Below are 20,846 nucleotides of genomic sequence, written 5' to 3' on the forward strand. Positions count from 1 at the left end.
AAAGGCCCGAGGCTGCCGGGAGGGGCCCTCCTCTGCCCCACACCCCATACTCCTCACTTCTCCAGAGCCCTGGGTGGGGCTCGGTGGGGCTCCGGGCCCAGCTCTGCCTCTGCACACGCAGCCCATCCTCCTCCCTGCCCTGCTCACAGACCTCCCCTCCCCTGCACTCCTGATGAAACCCAGTCCCCTCCCCTCGCTCTCTGCTCCTGGCCTTCGCACTTGACCTTCTTTCCTCCGGGAACTGCCTTCTCCTCTTCCCCGGCTGAGGGCACAGTCAACCTCTGGGACTCAGCGTCGAGGCCCCTTCCTCCAGGAAGCTCACCCTGACCTCACCGCCCCTTATGCACAAGCCTGCCACAAGCCTGTTCACTCTGTCCTGCACTGTCCCTGCCTGGTCTCGTGTCTGTCAACTCCATTGCTCCTCAGGGCCTCGGGGCCCCGCACAATGCCTGGCACAGGTAATGTGCCCAGAAAGTGTTTGCTGAATGAGTGACCCCCATGATGCCCTTGGCCCCTGAGCTGGCCTGGACTAGACATCCTGGTTCCAAGCTCATTGTCAGACCCCAGGAGGGCACAGCTGGAGCCTTGAGCCTGGATGCTGGTCTGGGGCCTGGGACCAGGGGATCCCCGCACCCCAAAGCGGAAGGGTGTTTGTGCCCAGAGTTCTTTCCTAACGTGGTCCTGTTGCTTGGCGATGCTCCCTTCCTCTGACCTCCGACCCCCAGGGTGGAGGCCGGGCAGCCATAGTCCGGAGGTTCCCTGGGTCTGGGGTGCCGGGGAGCTCTCTGTGCTGAGTGATGCCAGACTCTCTCCAGGGAGGACATGTCCCCTCCCTGGGGACCTGAGGACTTGGCTGCTGTCGGTCTCGGCCACATTGCCCCAGGGTAGCCCGGGGCCTGGGCTGAGCCCCCTGGAGACCTGGGCGGCCAGCCCCCTGCCAGGGGAGAGGGAGGGAGGGATAAGCCTGGGGCACAGCCTCCCTGCTCTGACTGCCCAGTCAGGGGTTACCTTGGGGCAGTGGGCCCCAGACATCAAAAAGAACCAGTGGAGGGTCCCCAAGGGCCAGGGCACATGGTGAACAGTTCCCCAGGGTGCCCGGGCCGGCCAGCCCCACCCTCTCAGCTGCTCAGGAGAAACCCCGGGGAATGAGCACTGCCGTGACCCCCCCCCCCGCCCTGAGAAGCTTCACTCCCAGCAGCCCCACCCCAACGCCTGCTGCTCCCCGCGCCCCCCCAGAGTCCCTTACTACCCCTCCCAGCATGACAGCCACGTGCCCTTTGCCGCCTTTAGCACCTCCCACCTCCTCCCCCGTGAAGCCCTCCGTGACCACCAGGCTGGGTCAGAGCTACTTCTGGGTCCCTGGTCTCTGTGCCTCCTGCTTTGTGGCACCAGGCGTTCTCCCTACAGGGCTGGTGGCCACCCCATCAGGATACGGGCTCAGCAGGCATGGGGCTGGGCATGGTCACCTCGGCGGCCCAGTGCCCTGCCCGGGGCTGGCTCAGCATGGCCGCTGTGATCCGATGGGCAGAGAGGCTGCGCTCCCTGCTGGCAGCCTTGGGCCCCGGGCTGCTGGGCTGCAGTCCCCCGACAGAGCTTTGGTGTTTGAGCAGGTGGCTGACGATGCGAGAGGTTGGACCAGATGGTCGCCAACGCCCTGGCCACCCCAGCCCTCTGCCGGGTCTCCCTCAGCCGAGCTGCAAGGCTGGCTGCCCAGGGACGAGGCAGGGGGGACTGGCACGGGCCCTGGGGTGACGGGACAGGCCCGGGGGACAGTTGGAGCAGGCAGGAGATGCAGGGAGGCGAGGCGCTGAGACCTTGACAAGCGGACGGGTGGCAGAACCTTGGGGGAGGGCATGAAGACTTCAGCGTGACAGAACCCCACCCCGAACTCACCCCCACTCCCAGCAGCTTCTCCCCAAACTTCTGCTCGGCTCGAACCGTCTGTCGCTGCGGCTGGTGATTCACACGCTCGCTCCTTTCCTCTTCCCGACTAATTATAGCTCCTGCGTGTTCCCCCCCGGAAAACTGTCCTTTAAAAAAAAAATACATCCCTAAGCCAGCCATGATTCGCAGCGTGCAGCTCAGCCGACTCGGAGACAGGAAGGTCCCAGGTGTGGGGCACCTTCCCGCCTACAGAGGAAGGGACAGCTGGACGCAGGGGGGACGCGGGACACCCAGCAGCAGGGGCTCAGGCCAGTCATGGGGCCTCTATGGAGCGCTACTATATGCTGGGCACGGTGCCAAGGGCCAGCAAGTTGGAGGCTCTGGCATTGCAGCCTCGACCCCCGCCGAAGCAGACCCCGCTGGCCCACTGACCGCCAGGACACTGGAGTTCAGAGCTTGTGGGACTCAGGCCACACAGCCACCAGCCACAGGGATGGGTGGGGCATGAAGCCGCAGTGCTGGGACTCGGGAGTCTGGCTGGGGACCCAGGGCCAGGGGCCTGGGCAGAGGGAGGGCCCAGGGCCATTAGATCGTCCAGGAGACGGGCAAGCACGCGGCCTGGGCCTGTCTGTCCACCCGCTGCCTTCGGGAGTCACAGCAGCTCCCCTGGAACTGGGCCAGAGTGGAGACCACAGGTGCTGTCTGAGTGCTTGGCAGGGCCCATGAGTGGACGTCGGGGCAGGTGTCTGAGCAGGAGGCGGACCGCGGGGAGAGAAGACTGTGCCAGGCCAGGGCCCCAGAGTGACAGCGCCAGAGAGGCTGGACAGAGAGCGGGGGGGCAGAGAGGAGGACTGGACAGGAGAGAGCCAGACCAGGGAGGGAGGTGGCAGAGAGGGAGAGAGAAAGGGAGAGAGAAAGGGAGAGGGAGAGGGAGAGGGAGAGGGAGAGGGAGAGGGAGAGGGAGAAAGAGAGGGAGAGGGAGAGGGAGAGGGAGAGGGAGAGGGAGAGGGAGAAAGAGAGGGAGAGGGAGAGGGAGAGGGAGAGGGAGAGGGAGAGGGAGAGGGAGAGGGAGAGGGAGAGGGAGAGGGAGAGGGAGAAGGAGAGGGAGAGGGAGATGGGGGGCAGAGAAAGAGGGGGCAGAGAGGGAGAGAGAAAGGGAGAGAGAAAGGGAGAGGGAGAGGGAGAGGGAGAGGGAGAGGGAGAGGGAGAGGGAGAGGGAGAGGGAGAGGGAGAGGGAGAGGGAGAGGGAGATGGGGGGCAGAGAAAGAGGGGGCAGAGAGGGAGAGAGAAAGGGAGAGAGAAAGGGAGAGGGAGAGGGAGAGGGAGAGGGAGAGGGAGAGGGAGAGGGAGAGGGAGAGGGAGAGGGAGAGGGAGAGGGAGAGGGAGAAGGAGAGGGAGAGGGAGAAGGAGAGGGAGAGGGAGATGGGGGGCAGAGAAAGAGGGGGCAGAGAGAGAGGGGCGCAGACAGAGAGGGGGGCAGAGAGCAAGACTAAAACAGGGAGAGTCAGGTCCCAGTCAGAGAGCAAAGGACGAAGACAAACCCAGAGAGGAGAGACAGGGACACAGGTAGGGGACTGAGCAATGAGGCCTCAGCAGCCGGAGCCCCAGAGTGAGCAGCAGAAAGTGGGAGCAGAGCCCTGACCGGTGTGGCTCAGTGGATAGAGCGTCGGCCTGCGGACTGAAGGGTCCCGGGTTCGATTCCAGTCAAGGGCATGTACCTTGGCTGCGGGCACATCCCTGGTAGGGGGTGTGCAGGAGGCAGCTGATCGATGTTTCTCTCTCACCGATGTTTCTAACTCTCTATCCTTCTCCCTTCCGCTCTGTAAAAAATCAATAAAATATATTAAAAAAAAAAAAAGAAAGAAAGAAAGTGGGAGCAGAGATGGAGGCGAAAGCCGTCCTGGGTCGCGCTCTGCTGGCCGGTGGGCAGGGCCTGGTGTGGGCGCTGGGAAGGGGGTGCCACCTCTTCTCTATCAATCCAGGAAGGCAGCCCTGAGGAGGTGGGCATGTGGGCGTTAGGAGACGTGCGGGTGCAGGGGTGAGAGGGCAGGTGGAGAGGCTGTGGGGACCAGCTCTCTGAAGCGGAGACCCTCCCAGGGCTGAGGAGAAGCCAGGCAGGGCAGGGCCAGCACCTTTCCTGAGGGGAGTGTAGCCTGGTCAGCCGAGGCCCGAGGGCTCCTGCCTGGTCCTGCAGGGCCCCTGCCTCCCGGCGGAGTGGGGCCCTGGCGAGGGGAGGCAGGTACAGAGCTCCCGAGCCTAGGATATGGAGCAGCCTTCTGCTGGGGGACACCCCCATCCCCCACCAGCCACCAGGCAAGGCCCCCTCTAGCAGCTCCCACGGGGACGGGTCTGCTCCCTGCTCACATCTCTGGGCAGGTCTCAGCCTAGGGAGGGCTTCCTTCCCCTATCTCAGGCAGGGGGTGTCTCCCTCAGAACCCCCGGCCTCGCAGTGCCTGGCCCCGCTGGCTTGGCAGCCGGGAGGTGCTGACAGACTTGCTAACCACAGGCAGGCGGACTGTCCTGGCTCCGCTGCCACCTCCCCCAACTCCGCAGGACACCTGACTCGCGCCTGCCCTGGGTCAGGGCCCCGTGCCCAGCCCTGGGGACCAGGCAGCTGTCGGGATTTCCGGGCCTCGGGCTGACATCTCGGGCATCTTCTCGTCGGGACGCTCCCGGCCAAGTGTGCACTCTTCTGGGGTCTGCGTCTGGGCCCGGAGCACCTGCTGTGGGGAAGGCCAGGTGCAGCGGGAAGCAGGTGGCCTCGGGTGGCCATGGCCATGGCCGGAGCCCAGGAGACCGTGCAGGCCCCCAGGGTGTGTGCCCTTGAGCCCGGGAAGCGGGAGGAAGTGGCCGCTGACCCGGGGAGGGGGTGTTGCCGGTTCAGGAGGAGGGTGTGTGTAGGCTCCCCAGCTTGGTCCAGCCGGCCCAGGGGGCCCGGGGCCCGGCTCATGGATTCCCGAAACAAACCAAGGAACCTCCTTTCGTAATGACGTCACGGGAGGCAGCGCAGGTAGGGTTTGGGGTCTGACAAACCAGCTCAGCCTTGGCGGATGACTGAGCCTCAGTTTCCCCATCTGTACAATGGACTGCCGGGAATTCCCACCTCAGAGAATGCTGGAACCCGCGCGGCAGGGCTTTAGGCGCCCCAGCTCCCACCAGAGTCTCCAAACTTAGCCCTGGGGCCCCCTTCCCCCATCTAGGACCCTCCTCGTAAGAGGAGACAGCAGCCCCCGCCCCAGCCCCACTGCGGCCGAAGCGGACCAAGCTGAGGTCTGCGGGGAAGGGGAGGGTCCTGGTGGAGGCCAGCAGGCAGGAGAGCTGGCAGTGGGACCTCCTGGGTGGGACCACCGGCTAGCCCCCCTCCTGGGTCTCTGAGCATTGGCGATCAGACTGGCCAAGTGCCTTCCTACTCCGACCTGAAATCCCCAGGGCCGACACCCCGTGCACCCACCCTGGCTCTGGCCCCCTTCCTGGCCAGCCTGGCCTTTGGCCACAGTTCCTGCAACAAGGAGAGAAGAGTGTGCCTGGCCCGCCCCCACCTCAGACCGCTTTTAGCCCCGGAGGAACTCGGCGTCCTCCCAGCAAGGGTGCGTGGGCCCGGCTGGTATTAATAGCTCAGCCGGAGGAGGTGCCCGGGACTTCACAGCCAAGCCCTGGAGGCTCCGTGTCCCGGTGGGAGGGCAGCCCTCTGGTCCACATGTCCTCTGCCGGCTCTCCACGCCCCCTCCCGGGCTTCTCGCACTCCCTGCAGCCTCCGCCCCTTCACAGGCGCCTGGTTCCTGCCTCCAGGGAATCTCCTAGTGGCCCCTGTGGAGGGGGCGACCTCTGGGGTCAGGGCCCCAGTGGCGGGTGAATGGCCTGAGGCCGGTCCATGACTGGCCCTGTGGGAGAGGAGAACAGAGAGGCCTGTGATAAGGCTGCCTCCTTGGCACCCTCTCCTCTGCCCGATGGCGTCTCGTTCCTGCTGTCCTGCTCCCTCCTGCCCCCTCCCCGGCTGCTCTGAGGGCTTGTCCCCAAATATCTGTCCACGCTGGGCCCAGGAAGGAGAAGAGGCGGCAACCCCGGACAGGATGGTGAGAAGCTGGGACGATGCCTTGCAAGTGGAATGGGGAAACTGAGACAGACAGCCGGACAAACTGGCGGAGCACTTTACAGCAGGTGCAGAAGGTCACCTCCCTGGGGATCACATCGAGGCCTCGGCTGCATTTCAGCTCCAGGCCCAGAAAAGCAGCCAAACCCGGTGGGCGAAGCCAAGACCAGCTGCAATGACGAAGAACCCCCTGCCCTGGCACGGACCAATCAGTGAAGGCCTCAACCCCGAAAGGGCACAGCCAGGAAACAGATGACTATTCTGCTGGGACCTCCCCTAAGATCCGCCTTCAGGAGAGAGATAAAAACCCTTAAGACAAAGGGCCCCCCCGCCCCCCGTGCACGCTCTCCCTCATACCCTCCTCAGCCATCATCCTCACTGTGTTTGCTCATCGCCCCCACCCCCAGCCCTCAGTCTCAAGGGTAGGAACAGGCAGCGCTGATGGAGAAGGATGGAGATGGAGGCGGGTGCCATGATCACCCATGGTTTAAAGACGAGCAACTGAGGCTCTCATCCGGAGAGCGGCCAGGCCCCCCGGCCCTGCTCTAGTCCTTTTCTTTTCTTTTCTTTTTTTAATATATTTTATTGATTTTTTACAGAGAGGAAGAGAGAGAGATAGAGAGTTAGAAACATCGATGAGAGAGAAACATCGATCAGCTGCCTTTTGAACACCCCCTACTGGGGATGTGCCTGCAACCAAGGTACATGCCCTTGACCGGAATCGAACCCGGGACCCTTCAGTCCGCAGGCCGACGCTCTATCCACTGAGCCACACCGGTCAGAGCTGCTCTAGTCCTTTTCATAGTCATGTTCACTCCCTGAAGGCTTGTCAGGGGCACCCCTCTGTCACTGGTTTTGTCCCAACTCATTTCCAGGAAATAGGAAGGCCCATCCTGACCTTTGACCTCTGACCCTACCTCAGCCTGAGTCCTGACCCTGACCTCAGACTGAGCTTGGCTCTCCATCCTTATCAGGTTCTCAGCAATGGGCCGTACCCTCGGACCCCTGACTGCAAGCCAAGTCTGGACGCCTGACCACTGGACAAGACTCAAACCCGAGCCTCTGACCTGTGGCCTCAGCTCCATGTTAAGGCTCAAGCCTTAGGTCCATGTTGAATCTGGGCCACCAACCCCTCACTTCCTCCCCAGGCTGAGTCTCCAAGGCAGCCCCAGGTCCAGCGAGGACTGGTCCCCACTTCCCTATCGGAGCTCTGTCCTGGGCTCACCCCGGCTCAGCCTCACTCAGCCAGCCCCACCCGGAGTTTTGGAGCAAGCTGACACAGGAGCGCGTCACACCAGGCGCCTGAGGACTTGGATGCGCGGAGGCTGAAAACATACGCTGTTTCTGGGCTGGATCTCGTTGGCTTGGACCTCGGGGCCAGCAGAACCCACGGCAGAAGGAAGGGAAACAGACAGGCAGATGGACCCTCGTGCACGCAGACGCCATGTGATGGGGTGCAGGCGCCCTGGCCACCTGGGCTGGGACCACGCTCCTCAGGGGCCACGAGGCAGGCGTGCCCGCACACCCCACCCTGGAGGACACAGATCATGAAACATGTGACGCTCCCTCAACGCCTGCACCTTGTTTCCCTTCCAGCTGCGGAACCCATTTCCTGGTGGGGCCGGGGGCCGCGTCCCAGCTGGCCTTCCCGCGGGCCGTGCGACCCAGCCTCCTCGTGGGAAAGCCCAGGGTGATGCCACCTCCTCGTGAAGTTTCATGAGGACAACATGCCATTGTGGCAGCCCCGCTCAGGCCTGGCATCCGGCCAGACTCGCCCGGAGAGGCCACTAATATTTTCTCGGAGATCAAAGTCCGGCTGCTCCGCGGGAGGGTCAGGGGCTCCCCCTTCTGCTCCCACACGAGGGCTCCGGGACATGGTTTGGAAACCCTTGACCTAGATTGCAGGCCGCCAGGAGGAGGGAAAGTAGCAGTAGCTGACGATTACAGGAGCCGGGGCGGCATGCGGTTCGTCAGCGTGGAATTAGGTCACAGAATTCTTAAAACAGAGGAGCCGCAGGAGCCAGAAAACCTCAACATCTCAGGGCCCCCTGCTCCCCCGTTTCCTGGGCCAGCAGTGGCGGGACTGACCACGGAAGGATGGGTTCCCGCCTCGGACAGCGGGCTGGGCTGGGCGCGGCCGTGGGCTCTGCCCTGCGTGTCCGGGAGCAGCCAGCTCCACCACGATCTCCAAAGCCGGTCCCCCCCAACCCCGTTTCCTGGGGGCTCCCTGCTTCCCCTCTTCCACTGGGCTCAGGTCCCAAAGGTCTGGCCAGTCCCAGACACTCCTCCACCCCACCACCTCCGCTGCCCTCCCAGGACCCTGACCAGCCCCTGGCGGCCTGGGGTGGATCCAGAAGACTGTCCCTGCGGCCCTCAGCCACCAGGCAGCTGGCAGAGGGGGCTCTGGGCACACCGGTGACCTCAGGCCCCAGCTCTCCTCCCGAAGGAGGTACAGGAGGTGGAAGCAGGTGAGCCCCGTGTGCTGGGCACCTACGCGCCTCCTCCCCGATGGACAGAGGGCCAGATGGGGCAGTGGCTCTCCCAAGGCCATCCAGCTGGGAGCGCAGCGGGAGGCCTGGACCGCACACTGCTCCTGAGAGGAGGGGCTGGAAGGGGGGGGGTCCCCCAGGCAGCACCTCCACACCCCTGTCTCGGGGCGGGTGCTGGCTGAGCCCCAGCCTGTGCCATTCCCACGCGGCCTTCCCAGGTGGCTAACGCAGCCAGGGCACCACTCAGTAACTGGCCTCATTAGACGGCTGCCTGCCCAGGGGATGGGGGGGGGGCAGACGCTGGGCCCCTGGGGACAGGCCAGACAGCTTCCCGTTAATTACCTGAAAAATCAGACAATTAGGCCTCCTGCCACCAGCCTGCCCACGCCCTGCTGGCCCCTAATTACCGACGGCTGTGAGCAGGCCGGGAGTGACCTGGATTTGGACGGAGGACCAGCACTGCCATCTCCATCCCCCGCCCGCATCCATCACTTCCCACCCACTCTCTCCTGCTGAGGGCAGCTCAGCTCGGGGGGGGGGGGGGGGGGGGGGGGGGGGAGAGGAGAGAGGAAATCTGAGCCCTGAGCCCCTCAGGGAGGGGCGGGCTGCTGAGGGGGCGGCAAAGACCCAGAAAGGCTTCAAGAGGCGTGGTGTGGGCTGGGAAGTGGCTGACCTCCCCTCGCCTGGCTGCTCCCGGGGAATAATCCGGGGCTGTATTCAGGAGTAGCAATGGCAAAGAAGAAGCTGAGAGCTCTCCATGCGCGCAGCCCAGCCCAGAGGATGCTGGGGGCCTGGGCCTACCCCTGGGGAGCCCCCCACCCCCAGGGGAGACAGACCTGGACAGAGCACACCCAGGGAGGTGCAAAGAGAGGGGCCTGGTCTGACTGGGGTGACCCTGACAGGCCAGGGTGCGCTGGGCCAGGCAGAGGGGACAGCATGCTCTCAGCACAGAGAGCAGCCCCCTCGGCGAGCACCGGCCATCGGGTGGGGCAGCTAGACCGGCCCGGCCCCAGGAGGGATGAGCAGGGCTGGGTGCACACAGTGGGGTCTAGAGTGAGGTCAGAGGGGTCGGGTGAGGCAGAGGCGCTGGCCCTCAGTCGCCCCCGCAGACAGGGCCTAAAGGAGAAAGTCCGTCTGGGGTGCGGGCCCCTCCTGGGCTCAGGATGCCACTTGCAGAGAGTATGGGGCCGCTCCCTCCACGGCCCATTTCCTTCTCTGGTTTCTGGGCTGAAATGGAGTCTCTTCTCTCCTACCTCTGGGAGACTTGGGGAAGGTGCCACTGCTCAGAGGGACACCCCCAGTCCAGAGAGGTCAAGAGGCTGGGCTGAGGTCACCTCGCCAGCTGTGGGGGTGGAGATGGTGGCTCCACCAGCAAGAGATCCCGGCGGCCAGGTGCTCCCCTGAAGGCGCTGTGCTATGCGCTGGGCCCGCGGGTGGATGGACGGGGATCCAAGGTGAGGCTCTGCCTGGACTGGCCGCCTTTGCCGCAGCCTCGAACCCAGGTCTCCAGACTTCCTAAGCAGCGCTCCTCTCCTGCACCCCATCTGAGTCGTGGGGGAAGCCGGGGAAACAGGGAGGCACTCATGCGCCTAGACAGCCCTCCCCAAGGTGGAGCCATGGAGAAGACTTTGTTAGCTGCCTGTCCTGTGTGTGCTGGACCTTGAGACGCCGTGTGGCCCGAGGCCAGGAGCTGGAGCACGGACTGGGGGCACGCAGCTGAACCCCTCCTGTCTGTCCCTTTCCCTGGACCGGGCTGCTGACAGTCGCTGTGGACCTGCCCTGGGGCCACAGCCATCATCGCCCTGGCCACCCAGGTGTCTCCTGCGAAACACACTGATTTGCTGTGTGGTGATGCCCAGAGGGATGTGGGCTCCTGCCAACTACTCCCCACAGAGTCAGGGCCCCGTGACACACACGTGGGCACACATGTGCACCCGGCCCCGTAGCCCCGACTGCCCGCCACCTCTGGGCCCAACTTGGCTGCACGTCATTCCTCAGGAGACAGGCCTCGCCCTGCGCAGCCCCCGGGGCGCCGTTCCCACAGACACAGGGAGAGCCCTGCTCACCGTCTTCCTGTTCTTATTCCCTTTTCACGTGCTTACACCTTTCTGACCTTGGAGGGCAGGCCTGGTCATCCCGTCACGGAGGCAGGCCCAGCGTCTGACACACCCAGGGGCCCTGCCAATGGAGGCAGGATGGTTGGCTGGACGGAGAGCTGAGTACCTCGTCCAAGTCCTCAGCCAGCTGGTAGCCAGTGTAGGACTTGAACCTGGGTCCTGGGCTCTGTGTGCTGCGTCTCACACTCGCCCAGCCTGACCCCGCAGCCAGGGTCCCCTTCGGGACATAGGGTCTCTGAACGCCCCCATCTGAGCCCAACCTCGGCCGGCCCCCGGGCAGCCTGGACCACCAGGTCACAGGCAGCCTGCCTGCCCCTGCCCCTGCAGCCTGGCCGGCCCAGGCGAAGACCTAGCGGAAGGTCACACTGCCTGAGCCAGGAGAATTCTGCCCTTTGACCTCATGTCCAGGGGCCAGAGCTGGACAGAGAACACAGCTGGGAGAAGAGTGGAAGGAAGATGAAAAGGGGGTCCCTTACACCTCACCTCTCCCAAGACCCAATGAGGGAAATGTGAGGACCTGAACCTTTGGGTGGGGGTCCTTAGAGGCCTGGGGTGGGGGGGTGGGGAGGGGAGACAGGCCCAAGTCAGCCTGCAGGTGGCCTGTCCCCAGCCAGCTCCCCACCACCTCCCTGCACAGTGTGAGCCAACCAGACCAGGTACCATCTCTCTGAGGGCCAGGGCTGCTCTCTCTGCAGCCTCCCACCCAGAACCAGGCGGACAGTGAGATTCGGTGAACAGTCCCCAGACATTGTGGGTGATCCGCACCCGGTGGCGACTGTGTATTGCCCGTGTGGCTGTAGGGGAAACTGAGGTCTGGAGAGGTAAGGTGATATCCCAAAGGCAGCCATAGCACCATGACCCGCCCCCAGACCCCTGGTTTGTGGCAGACCCGGTCCAGCAGTGCCCAGGCAGCGGAAATCTGTGGTCTCCACGGCGCGTGGGGAGCCATTCTCATCTAGTTGGTTCATTTGACAGTGCGGGGCAGGAAGGGGTGGAGGCCCCGCCCTGAGTGTCTGTGGGGGTCTCCTCCACACACACTTCCTGCTGGAGGGAGCCCGCCGCCACCACCGCAGCCAGGCTGGCCCCCCTCCACGATGCCACCGGGGTCAAGGCCAGCCTTCCCCCCAGCTCTGCTCCAGAAACACTGCCCTGGGAGGCAGGCCTGGAGAGGAGCGGTGAGGAAGGGCCACGTGCCCTTCCGCATCCTGCACCCCTTGCCCCTGCCAACCCTCCTCTCCACCTCCTCCCAGGGCGTCCCTACCGGAGGCAGCAAACTCCAGAGGGCCCCGCCCCCGCAGCCCCGGCCCCGCCCCCGCCGGCCCGAGCGCTGCCATTCCAGTTATTTTTAGCGAAGCCGCAGCCTCCGGGAACCGGGAGTCAAGGGGAAGCCGCCCCCGCGCCTCCAGGAGCTGCTTGCGGAAAACGATCGATTAAACCTGCGCTGCCAGGGCCCGTGCCAGACGGGCAGCCGGCGCTAAGAGGCTGAGCCAGCGCTGGGGCCTCTCACCCGCTGCCCTCCCCCCCACACTGGTACCAGCTGTTCCTCAGCGCCCTCTCCTGTCCCTGCCCCCGCCATCCCTGCCCACAGGGAGGAGAGAGCATCCCTCCGGCCAGGCAACTTAGGGGTGGGTAGCCTCGGGAGGTTTGGGGAGTGGGGAAGGACCCCAGTTGCCTGCCTGGCTTTCTGGCTGGTTCAAGTCTTGTCCCAGGAGGGCTGCAGGTGGGCCAGGCCCTGGTGAGTGCTTGGCGTGAAGGGGGCCCTCGAGCCGCGCCACAAGCTGCCAAGTGGGTAGTGCCCTCGGCCGCTCACAGGTGAGGACTGAGCACCGCCGCCCGCGTCAAGGCAGCGTCTGGGCCGCGCCCTCCAGCCTTCGCCAGTGATGGACGGGCAGTGCTGGACAACGAACGTGAGGACTGACGAATGGACACGTGTGGGGCGGACACAGAAAGGCAGGCTGGCCAATGTCCTGTTGGGGGGCTGAGGTAGGCCCCCCCCCCCGCACCTGCCACCTGCCGTGCGTGCCTGAGCGCACTCCACCAGAGGACCTCTCCAGGGAGGCGTCGCCCCCTCTTCCTGACATCGGTGGGTGTGAGTCTCGGGCAGAGCTCAAGCCCGGAAGAACTCCTGGGAGTGGGCTTGGCCAAGGAGACGCTGGGTGACCCCGGGCAAGTCACCTCCCGTTTCTGAGCCTCAGCGTCCCCATCTGCAACGCCGGACGAACCACTCTGAGGCGTGGCGAGGACCAGCCATAACGGATGCAGAGGTTCCGGCTCCAGGCCCTCGCAGGATGCTCCTTCCCCCTCCCAGGCCCCAGGCGTGGGGCTGTGTGCTGGGATGGAGGACACCCACTGCGGGCCAGGCCTCTGAGCTGTGGGGGGTACAGGACAGCGCAGGGAGGCCCCGGTCAGCTGTAGTCCGGTGCCAGAGAGCCATGGGGAGCAAATGCCAGCCTGTGCCCCTGCAGCCCACTGGGTGGCCCCCTCATTCCCCGCTCCTGCCTCATCTTACATGACCTGCCTTCAAGCCCCAGCCACAGGCCTCCTCTCCCAGCAAGGCTCCCAGGTCCCTCTTCCGACCCTCAGAGGCTCCTGGCCTCAAGAGGCCCCGCTCTGTTTGGCATCTTGGGGTGCTTCCTCCCCTCTGGTAAGCGGTGGGCCACAGGCTCCTCTGTCCTGAACCTTCTCTAGGGGAAGACACCCCCTTTCCCAGACCACCACCAAGAGCTTGGAGCCAGGGAACCTGCTGAGAATAGGCAGGCAAGGCCTGGATCCAAGGTCGGGGTGTGGGGATGGGTGTGAGAAGCGGGAAGTGAGAGGTCTGGGTGGCCTCCTGCCCGGCCCTGCTCCATCCTCCATCCTAGGTCCAATGCTGCCCCCGCGTGGACTATGGGCTCACGTTCTGGCTAGGGACACGGCCTCACTCCTGGGCCAGGCGCTCTCCAGAGGGAAAACCAGAGGCCTGAGCTGTGAGGCATACTCAAGGCTGTGCCTCCAAGCTTCTGCCGGAAATGTCCTCTCTCTTCCCGACAGGCCCCGACCCCAGCCTGGCGCCCCACGCTGCCCGCCACCTTCCCTTCTCCCAGAAGCTCCGAATCCATCTCTTGAAGGGACGTGAACTTCAGAGTTTATTTTCCAACTCTCCACCCCTCCCTTCTCAGCCTTCCCTTCTCTCCTCTTCCCTTCGACAGTCCACTCTCCACGCAGTAGCCAGGGGTACTTTTAAAAATATAGATGTTTGTATTGATTTTTAGAGAGAGGAAGGGAGAGGGTAGAGAGATAGAAACATCAGTGAGAGAGGAACATCATTGATTGGCTGTGTCCTGCACATCCCCACTCAGGATGGAGCCCCCAACCCGTGCCTTGACCAGGAATTGAACCTTGACCTGTTGGTTCCTGGGTGGATGCTCAACCACTGAGCCATGCCAGCTGGCACCAGGGGTATTTTTTAAGAACAAAAGTCTGTCACTTCCTGCCTAACACACCCCTCAAGGATTCCCATAGCCTGCAGGTCAGGTTCTGATGAGACTTGGGCCAAGAACCTGGTGCTGGAGGACTAGGAGAAGGCGGGGCCAGGCTCGTAGCTCCGCCTTCCATCTGACGATACCCTCCCGGCCTTAGGAACCTTTCTTCCCGGCGCTTGGGAAGCTTTTTCAGTAGTACCTTCCGGCCTCGACGACCGTATTTCCCGTGCTGCACCGCGGCCTCCTCTTTCTCTTCCGGTCCCTGGCGCTTCGGCAGCCGCGGGCTTCTGTGAGTATTGGCCGCGCGGCATCCGAAACCATCCGCGACTCCCGGGTGGCGGCGGGGCGCAAACCCCGGGGAGGACCGGGAGGCCCGCTGCCTGCTGTGCGGAGCGGAGGCCGCGAGGCGGGGTGGCGCTCGTGGGTTGTCGAGGGGTGGATGGGAAGGGGAGAACTCGGATTTGGGAGAGAGCTCAACCTTGCGGCGGCGTTTCGGGGCGCCATTCACCGAGTTGGCGGGGACTGGAGCCGGGTGGTGCAGAGTGAGTCGAGGCGGGTGGAGGCCGCAGGTGCAAGGCATCTGTCTGCAGCCTCGTTCTGGCTTCTGGCCTCACGTTCTTCCAGGTCAGGGCAGGCCCAGCCCGGCGGGTCCGCAGCCCTGACCTCCGCTCTCGTCTTCCAGGTGCAGAGATGGCCAAGTCCAAGAACCACACCACGCACAACCAGTGTAAGTCCCTCCGGCCCGGCCTCCATCTCACGCCCCACACCCTGGCAAGGATTACAGATACTGGGGCAGGGCAGGGCAGGGGGGCACGTGCCCGCTGCGGCCCTAGGGCCGGTTTTGATCTTAGCCAGCATGGCCTTTGGGATTTAGAAGGCAGGGGTCCGCGGGGATACCCACAGTGCTTTGTGCTCGGTGATAAAGGGTTTCCCGGCTCTCAAGTAGGCCCACTCTGGGAAGTAATGGGTTCCCAGGCTTGGCAGCTGTGGTGTTGCGTGGTCTTACTAGAGGAAACCTCCTTTTGATGTAATTCCTTTCTCGCTCCACAGCCCGAAAATGGCACAGAAATGGCATCAAGAAACCCCGGTCACAAAGATACGAATCTCTTAAGGGGGTAAGTGTGTGCTCCGAGTCACGCAGGAGTGTGCCTGCCTGCGCACCGCTGAGAGCTGACCCTCGGTTTGCTTTGGCCTGCAGTTTCCTTCCTTACCCAGCCAGCTCTTGCCTGGACTTCCGGCTCTGCCAGACCCATCCTAAAGCTGTACTTGGCCTTTTCTAGCCCTTGGCCTTTGCTAACTCCCGGTCAGGTGGAACGTGCCTTTCGGGGCCAATCTGACCATCTCCCTTGCCCACCCTGAGACTTGGAGTGGCTTTGTCTGTGTGGACCGCATCCCTTGTGAGCCTCCCTTCCGTGCCAGCGAGTTCTGAGGATTAGCTGAGAACTGAGCCCCGGTTTTCACGTCTTGTTCTGTATTACTTGCTTGAATCGGTTGTACCCAGGCTTGGTATTTAACTGATACCTTTCTTTAAGGGGACGGGGTGTCCCTTAGGACAAACATGTCAAACTCAGAGGCTGACATGGGCCAAATAAGGTGTAAGTGTATGTGGACCTCAAAAAAACAAGTGTCGATTTCCATAGAAATGTAGGTTTAAGCCCTAACCGGTTTGGCTCAGTGGATAGAGCGTTGGCCTGCAGACTGAAAGGTCCCAGGTTCGATTCGGTCAAGGGCATGTACCTTGGTTGCGGGTACATCCCCAGTAGGAGGTGTGTAGGAGGCAGCTGATTGATGTTTCTCTCTCATCGATGTTTCTAACTCTCTATCCCTCTCCTTTCCTCTCTGTAAAAAAATCAATAAAATATATTTTTTAAAAAAAGGAATGTAGGTTTAATATCAAACGTGGGCTTGATGCTGTCTGATAGAGACATGCTGAATACACAAAGGGCTGAAATAAATGAGTCATCGTTAACTTAAAATAATAGGACATTTTAACAAATATTAATGTTTTTTCTTGAACATTAACTACCAGACACTGAATAACTGCACAAATTAATAAGGGTAACACAAATAAACCTATTTTTCTTGTTCTCTGAAAGCGAAGTATTTCCTGTTGCGCACACCAAACGAGTCAGTCCAAGACTAATGACGTGGCCATCGGCTGCTAAAATGTTCGCTGTTGGTATTAGTGGAGAGAAATGGTGCGCCTGCGCATAAGGGAAATGAATGCAACACGATTATAGAAGTCATTAGCTTTTGCTGAAACCGGTTTGGCTCAGTGGATAGAGCGTCGGCCTGCGGACTGGGAGGTCCCGGGTTCGATTCCAGTCAAGGGCATGTACCTTGGTTGCGGGCACATCCCCAGTGGGAGGTGTGCAGGAGGCAGCTGATCGATGTTTCTAACTCTCTATCCCTCTCCCTTCCTCTCTGTAAAATATCAATAAAATATATTTAAAAAAAAAAAAAAGTCATTAGCTTTTGTTAATTGAAGCTTTTGGTTTTTTTGAGGCCCACATAAACTTAAATCTTAGTCATTAGTTGTAGTTCATTATTAATAATTATGTATAACAGGATATTGTAAAAATTAAGTTACAACACTTTTATTAAAACATTTCTTATATACCATGTTGGCTGGGCCGGAAAAATATGCGGGCCTCGAGTTTGACATGCTTGCCTTAGGGGGTTTTTGAAGTCCTACAATGGGCAGCCTTCATTTCTTTTCTTCTGCGCTTGCGTTTGCACTCGGCCCGGCTCTGGGCGCGGAGGCCTGGACGTGCGGTCTGTCTGTGGCACCAGCAGGTGGGTGGGTGGCTTCGGGTGGTGCTGCATCTGGAGTTTCTCTGCAGATAAGCTTCCAGGGTTGGGTGTTTCTGCATTTAAGGTTGGGTTTGATGCTGTCCAAGCTCCCAATAGGCCTTGGCTGAGCCCGATAGTCCCTTGGTGCTGCTATGGAGAGCACCAGGGGGTCCCCCCACATGCTGCACTCATAGGTGCTTGTACCTTTCCTGCCTTCCAGGTAGACCCCAAGTTCCTAAGGAACATGCGCTTTGCCAAGAAGCACAACAAGAAGGGCCTGAAGAAGATGCAGGCCAACAACGCCAAGGCCATGAGCGCACGCGCTGAGGCCATCAAGGCCCTGGTCAAGCCCAAGGAGCCCAGGCCCAATATCCCGAAGGGCTGCAGCCGCAAACTCAGTCGACTTGCCTACATCGCTCACCCCAAGCTTGGGAAACGTGCTCGTGCCCGCATTGCCAAGGGGCTCAGGCTCTGCCGGCCAAAGGCCAAGGCCAAGGCAGAAACCAAGCCCCAGGCTGCGGGTACAGCTGCGGCTCAGGCTCCCGCTCCCAAAGCGGCTCAGGCTCCCGCTCCCAAAGCGGCTCAGGCCCCCGCTCCCAAAGGGGCCCAGGCCCCCGCTCCCAAAGGGGCCCAGGCCCCTGCTCCCAAGGGTGCCCAGGCCCCCGCTCCCAAAGGGGCCCAGGCCTCCGCTCCCAAAGGTGCCCAGGCCCCCGCTTCCAAAGGGGCCCAGGCCCCCGCTCCCAAAGGTGCCCAGGCCCCCACAAAGGCTCCACAGTAGAGACCTCTGTCTGCCGACGTGAGGACGGAAGGACTGGTGGGGCCCCTGGGCTGCTGTCTGCGTGGCGCTGGTGCCGTCCTGTGCTGTTTGTACAAATAAACCTGCGGCAGGATCTATCTTGTCAGCCTGTGTCTGATCCCAGGGCTCGGCCTAGCGTTCGCGTGGGCTCGGTGCCTCCATTTTCTGTGGGAGAAGAGTCCGCCTTCTCTGGCTGGTTGGGTATCAGGAAGTCGTTCCCTGGAATACGGAAGGGACCCAGACCGTGAGGACTGGTTGGGCAAGCTGGTGAGGCCTTGTTAGGCCTTGATGTTTGCACAGGGAAGACGGGAGGGAGCAGAAGGATCCCGCACTCTGGCCTGGTGTTCCAGACTCCGGCTGCTGCTCGAGTACCAGCATCCACTGCTCTGGGTGGTGCTGCTCCCCGGGTGGTGCTGCTCCCCCGGTGCTTGGGGCCGAGTGTGGAGTAGAGACTTGTGTGATATGGCTGCTGCCTGGTCAATGCAGATAGGGTCTTTTCTGTCCTGCAGGGAGGCCTGGCAAGTGTGGCCCTGGAAGTCGAGAAGTACAGCCCATTCTTGGAGAGCTGGGCATGCACGGGGCAGTCTGTGCCCAGTGTTGGAGGGGCCTGACCAGGCCACTTTGACAGCAGGAGTGAAAGCAGAGTGTGAATAGAGCCCCTAGTCCAGTGTCCACGCGGAGCCCCGTAGTGGGACAAGACATGCAGATCTGGGGAACAGGCGGGTCTCCATGTCTGAGCTGCCGGAAGACGAACTTGGGAGACGGAAGGCAGTAGGAAGGGAGGCTAACTCGGTTGTCTGTCCGCTGCCCTCCCCTCCCCAGAGAAGAGGCCGATCTTCAGCCCGAAGCAGTGTTAAAGTCATGGGAGGCTTGAAGGCCCGAACAGCAGTTTCATCCCGCACCCTCAGCTACCCCAGCAACACTCGGTCCTTAAGTGAAGGTTGTCGGGGGCGATCAGAGGCCTCTTGTGGGACCCCCATTAGTTGGTCCCCAGAAATAAGAGTCGCTGCTTGGTTGGCACTGGTGCTGTGAAAAGCGGGCTCTGCTACAGAGAACCTTGCAGGCTTGACTGGCCACCGACAGGAGGGACGGCCCGCAGAAAAGGTCCGCGCAATGCTGGAAAAGCTTGAGAGGCACATGTCTGACTGTTGTCCCTGAGCTGTTAGAGAAAAAGTACAAACCTGCCCTATACCCAAAAAAAGTGGAGGCACAGGCTTTCTGTGGGGATTCCGGGGTGTCTGCGAGCTTTGAAACCATTGGGCACAGTGCCTTCACTCCTCACAGGGCTTAGCTGAGAGGGGACGGGAGCGGGACCACAGGCTGCCTTTGAGAGCAGGTGCCTGTCAATCGCCAGTGCCCCTGGGATTTTGGTTCCAACTGTGAAGGGCAGAGATCAGATCCACCCAGACAGAGCAGCCAGAGCAAGGACTGGCCATCAAGGGGTGTCGACCACATTCCACTGGCCGGCCCTGCCATGGCTCGGTCACCTGTGCTCACTGAATGGCCTCCCCACCCACAGCACCTACGAGGCCCAACCTCAGAACGTCCCCACCCCTGCCTCTGGCTCTGCAGTCTGCAAAGAAGGAGCAGGAAGGAGCGGGCCTGGTGCACGGAGGGCTCTAGCTGGGCAGTCGCCCACCTGAGGGCAGTTGGCATTCCACCGTCTGGTACACACTGGGTGGGAACGCACGCATCGCAGCAGCCCCCAGGCCGCGTTACAGCCGTCTGGTTGGTCACCCTGTGTACTGACAGCTGGGCCGTTCTGAGGATGGATTCGGGCTTGGCCATGATCATGAGGCACCAAGCCTATTGTCCCCGGAACTGGCACCATTTACTGGCATCTGCAATGGGATGTTCTACCAGTTGGGGCAGTTACTTCCTGCCCCTGGGTGGGGAGGAGGGCTGTCCCCAGTGGGACCCTGTCACCCTAATGCAGTTGGGACCCATGGAGACACTAGGATATGTGGACTGGTACATGCACCATAGAAGGGAGGAGGAAGGGTCCCGGGTTGGCATGTCCCCTTGCTAGTGACCTCATGACAGAAAGCATCACCTCTCCCAGCCAACACACGGTTTACACAGCCGGGCCAGGTTCCCGGCTGCAGCTGCGTTCACACGCAAAGATCAGGCTGTGATCTCCCAATCCAGGTCCCTGTAAACATTTGTCTTTCTGACCTCAGACCTCCACTGTTGCTGTGGTGTCATTACAGGAGACACCTCTGCCATCCCAACCCACAGCCGTGTTTTATACCCGTTACATCTGCTAGTCCCTTCTTTGTAAACACGTATGAAAACGCAAACGCCCTTGCCGAAACCGGTTTGGCTCAGTGGATAGAGCGTCGGCCTGCGGACTCAAGGGTCCCGGGTTCGATTCCAGTCAAGGGCATGTACCTTGGTTGCGGGCACATCCCCAGTGGGAGGTGTGCAGGAGGCAGCTTATCGATGTTTCTCTCTCATCGATGTTTCTAGCTCTCTATCCCTCTCCCTTCCTCTCTGTAACATATCAATAAAATATATTTAAAAAAAAAAAAAAAAAAAAAAAAGAAAACGCAAACGCCCCGAGTGGTCCAACCCAAGGCCAAGCGACCTATTAGCGCACTAGCTGGGGTCCTGGGGGACATGGCCGAGACAATGGTTGCTAACACTTGGGTTGCTTCTTTTAATCGGCCCTTTTCCTTGGTGTGTCTATGTTGCTGTGGGCTGTCTCCTGTGCGGTCAGTAGGTAACTAAACGAGCTACCCGCCTGCTGCTGCAGCCCCTGGCAGATGAAGGGCACCCGAGCGGGAGGGGGCACGTGAGACTAAGCCAGTCCTGGGGGAGGAGTGTGAGGACTGTTCATGGAGTGTGGGGACCACTGCCCCACCTGCAGGCTCGATCCAGGCCAGGTGGCTTCCTGTCGTCCCCCAGACTGACCCCGCCCCATGCCCCGCTGTGTTCTGGTTCTTGAGCAGGCCCTGGCCTGCCCTGGATGTAAGGCATGCGCCCTTTATCTGGAGCAGGTGCGGGTCAGCCTGGTCCCCGCCATGCACTACAGAACCCCTGCCTGCCTCGCTGCCCAGGAGCCCTCACGCTGTTGCCGCCCACGATGCACTCAGATGTAGTTACTGTTAGTCCTCGAACCAGCCTTGAGTAGTGGTCGTGCGGCGTATGGTCCAACCTGGGGCACTTGGGAGGCTCAAAAAAGGGTGCCATTATCTGGGCAACAGGTGCCAGCCA

The 20,846-nt window shown here is 61.7% G+C and overlaps 1 protein-coding gene across 3 annotated transcripts; it reads left to right on the forward strand.

Moving 5' to 3' along the window:
- Positions 1 to 14,256: 14,256 nt before the first annotated feature.
- Positions 14,257 to 17,728, forward strand: RPL29 (ribosomal protein L29). Of its 3 annotated transcripts, none has more exons than XM_080674023.1 (4): positions 14,257 to 14,330; positions 14,724 to 14,768; positions 15,092 to 15,156; positions 17,055 to 17,728. In XM_080674023.1, exons 2-4 carry the CDS (start codon positions 14,732 to 14,734, stop codon positions 17,610 to 17,612), a joined length of 660 nt encoding a protein of 219 aa, XP_080530149.1. In that variant the 5' UTR covers positions 14,257 to 14,330; positions 14,724 to 14,731; the 3' UTR covers positions 17,613 to 17,728. The 3 variants fall into 3 exon arrangements, with proteins under 3 accessions (XP_080530149.1, XP_080530150.1, XP_080530148.1); XM_080674024.1 differs by having other exon boundaries at positions 14,321 to 14,452; XM_080674022.1 differs by having other exon boundaries at positions 14,329 to 14,583.
- The last annotated feature ends 3,118 nt before the right edge of the window (positions 17,729 to 20,846 follow it).

The sequence above is a fragment of the Plecotus auritus genome, assembly GCF_963455305.1.
Source record: "Plecotus auritus genome assembly, chromosome: 6".
Lineage (NCBI taxonomy): Eukaryota > Metazoa > Chordata > Mammalia > Chiroptera > Vespertilionidae > Plecotus > Plecotus auritus.

Coding starts and splice junctions, on each gene's coding strand:
- RPL29 (XM_080674022.1), top strand. CDS start 14,481: ATGGGAAGGGGAGAACTCGGATTTGGGAGAGAGCTCAACCTTGCGGCG. Junction 14,584..14,723: donor CTGGAGCCGGGTGGTGCAGA/GTGAGTCGAGGC, acceptor CTCGTCTTCCAG/GTGCAGAGATGGCCAAGTCC. Junction 15,157..17,054: donor GATACGAATCTCTTAAGGGG/GTAAGTGTGTGC, acceptor CCTGCCTTCCAG/GTAGACCCCAAGTTCCTAAG.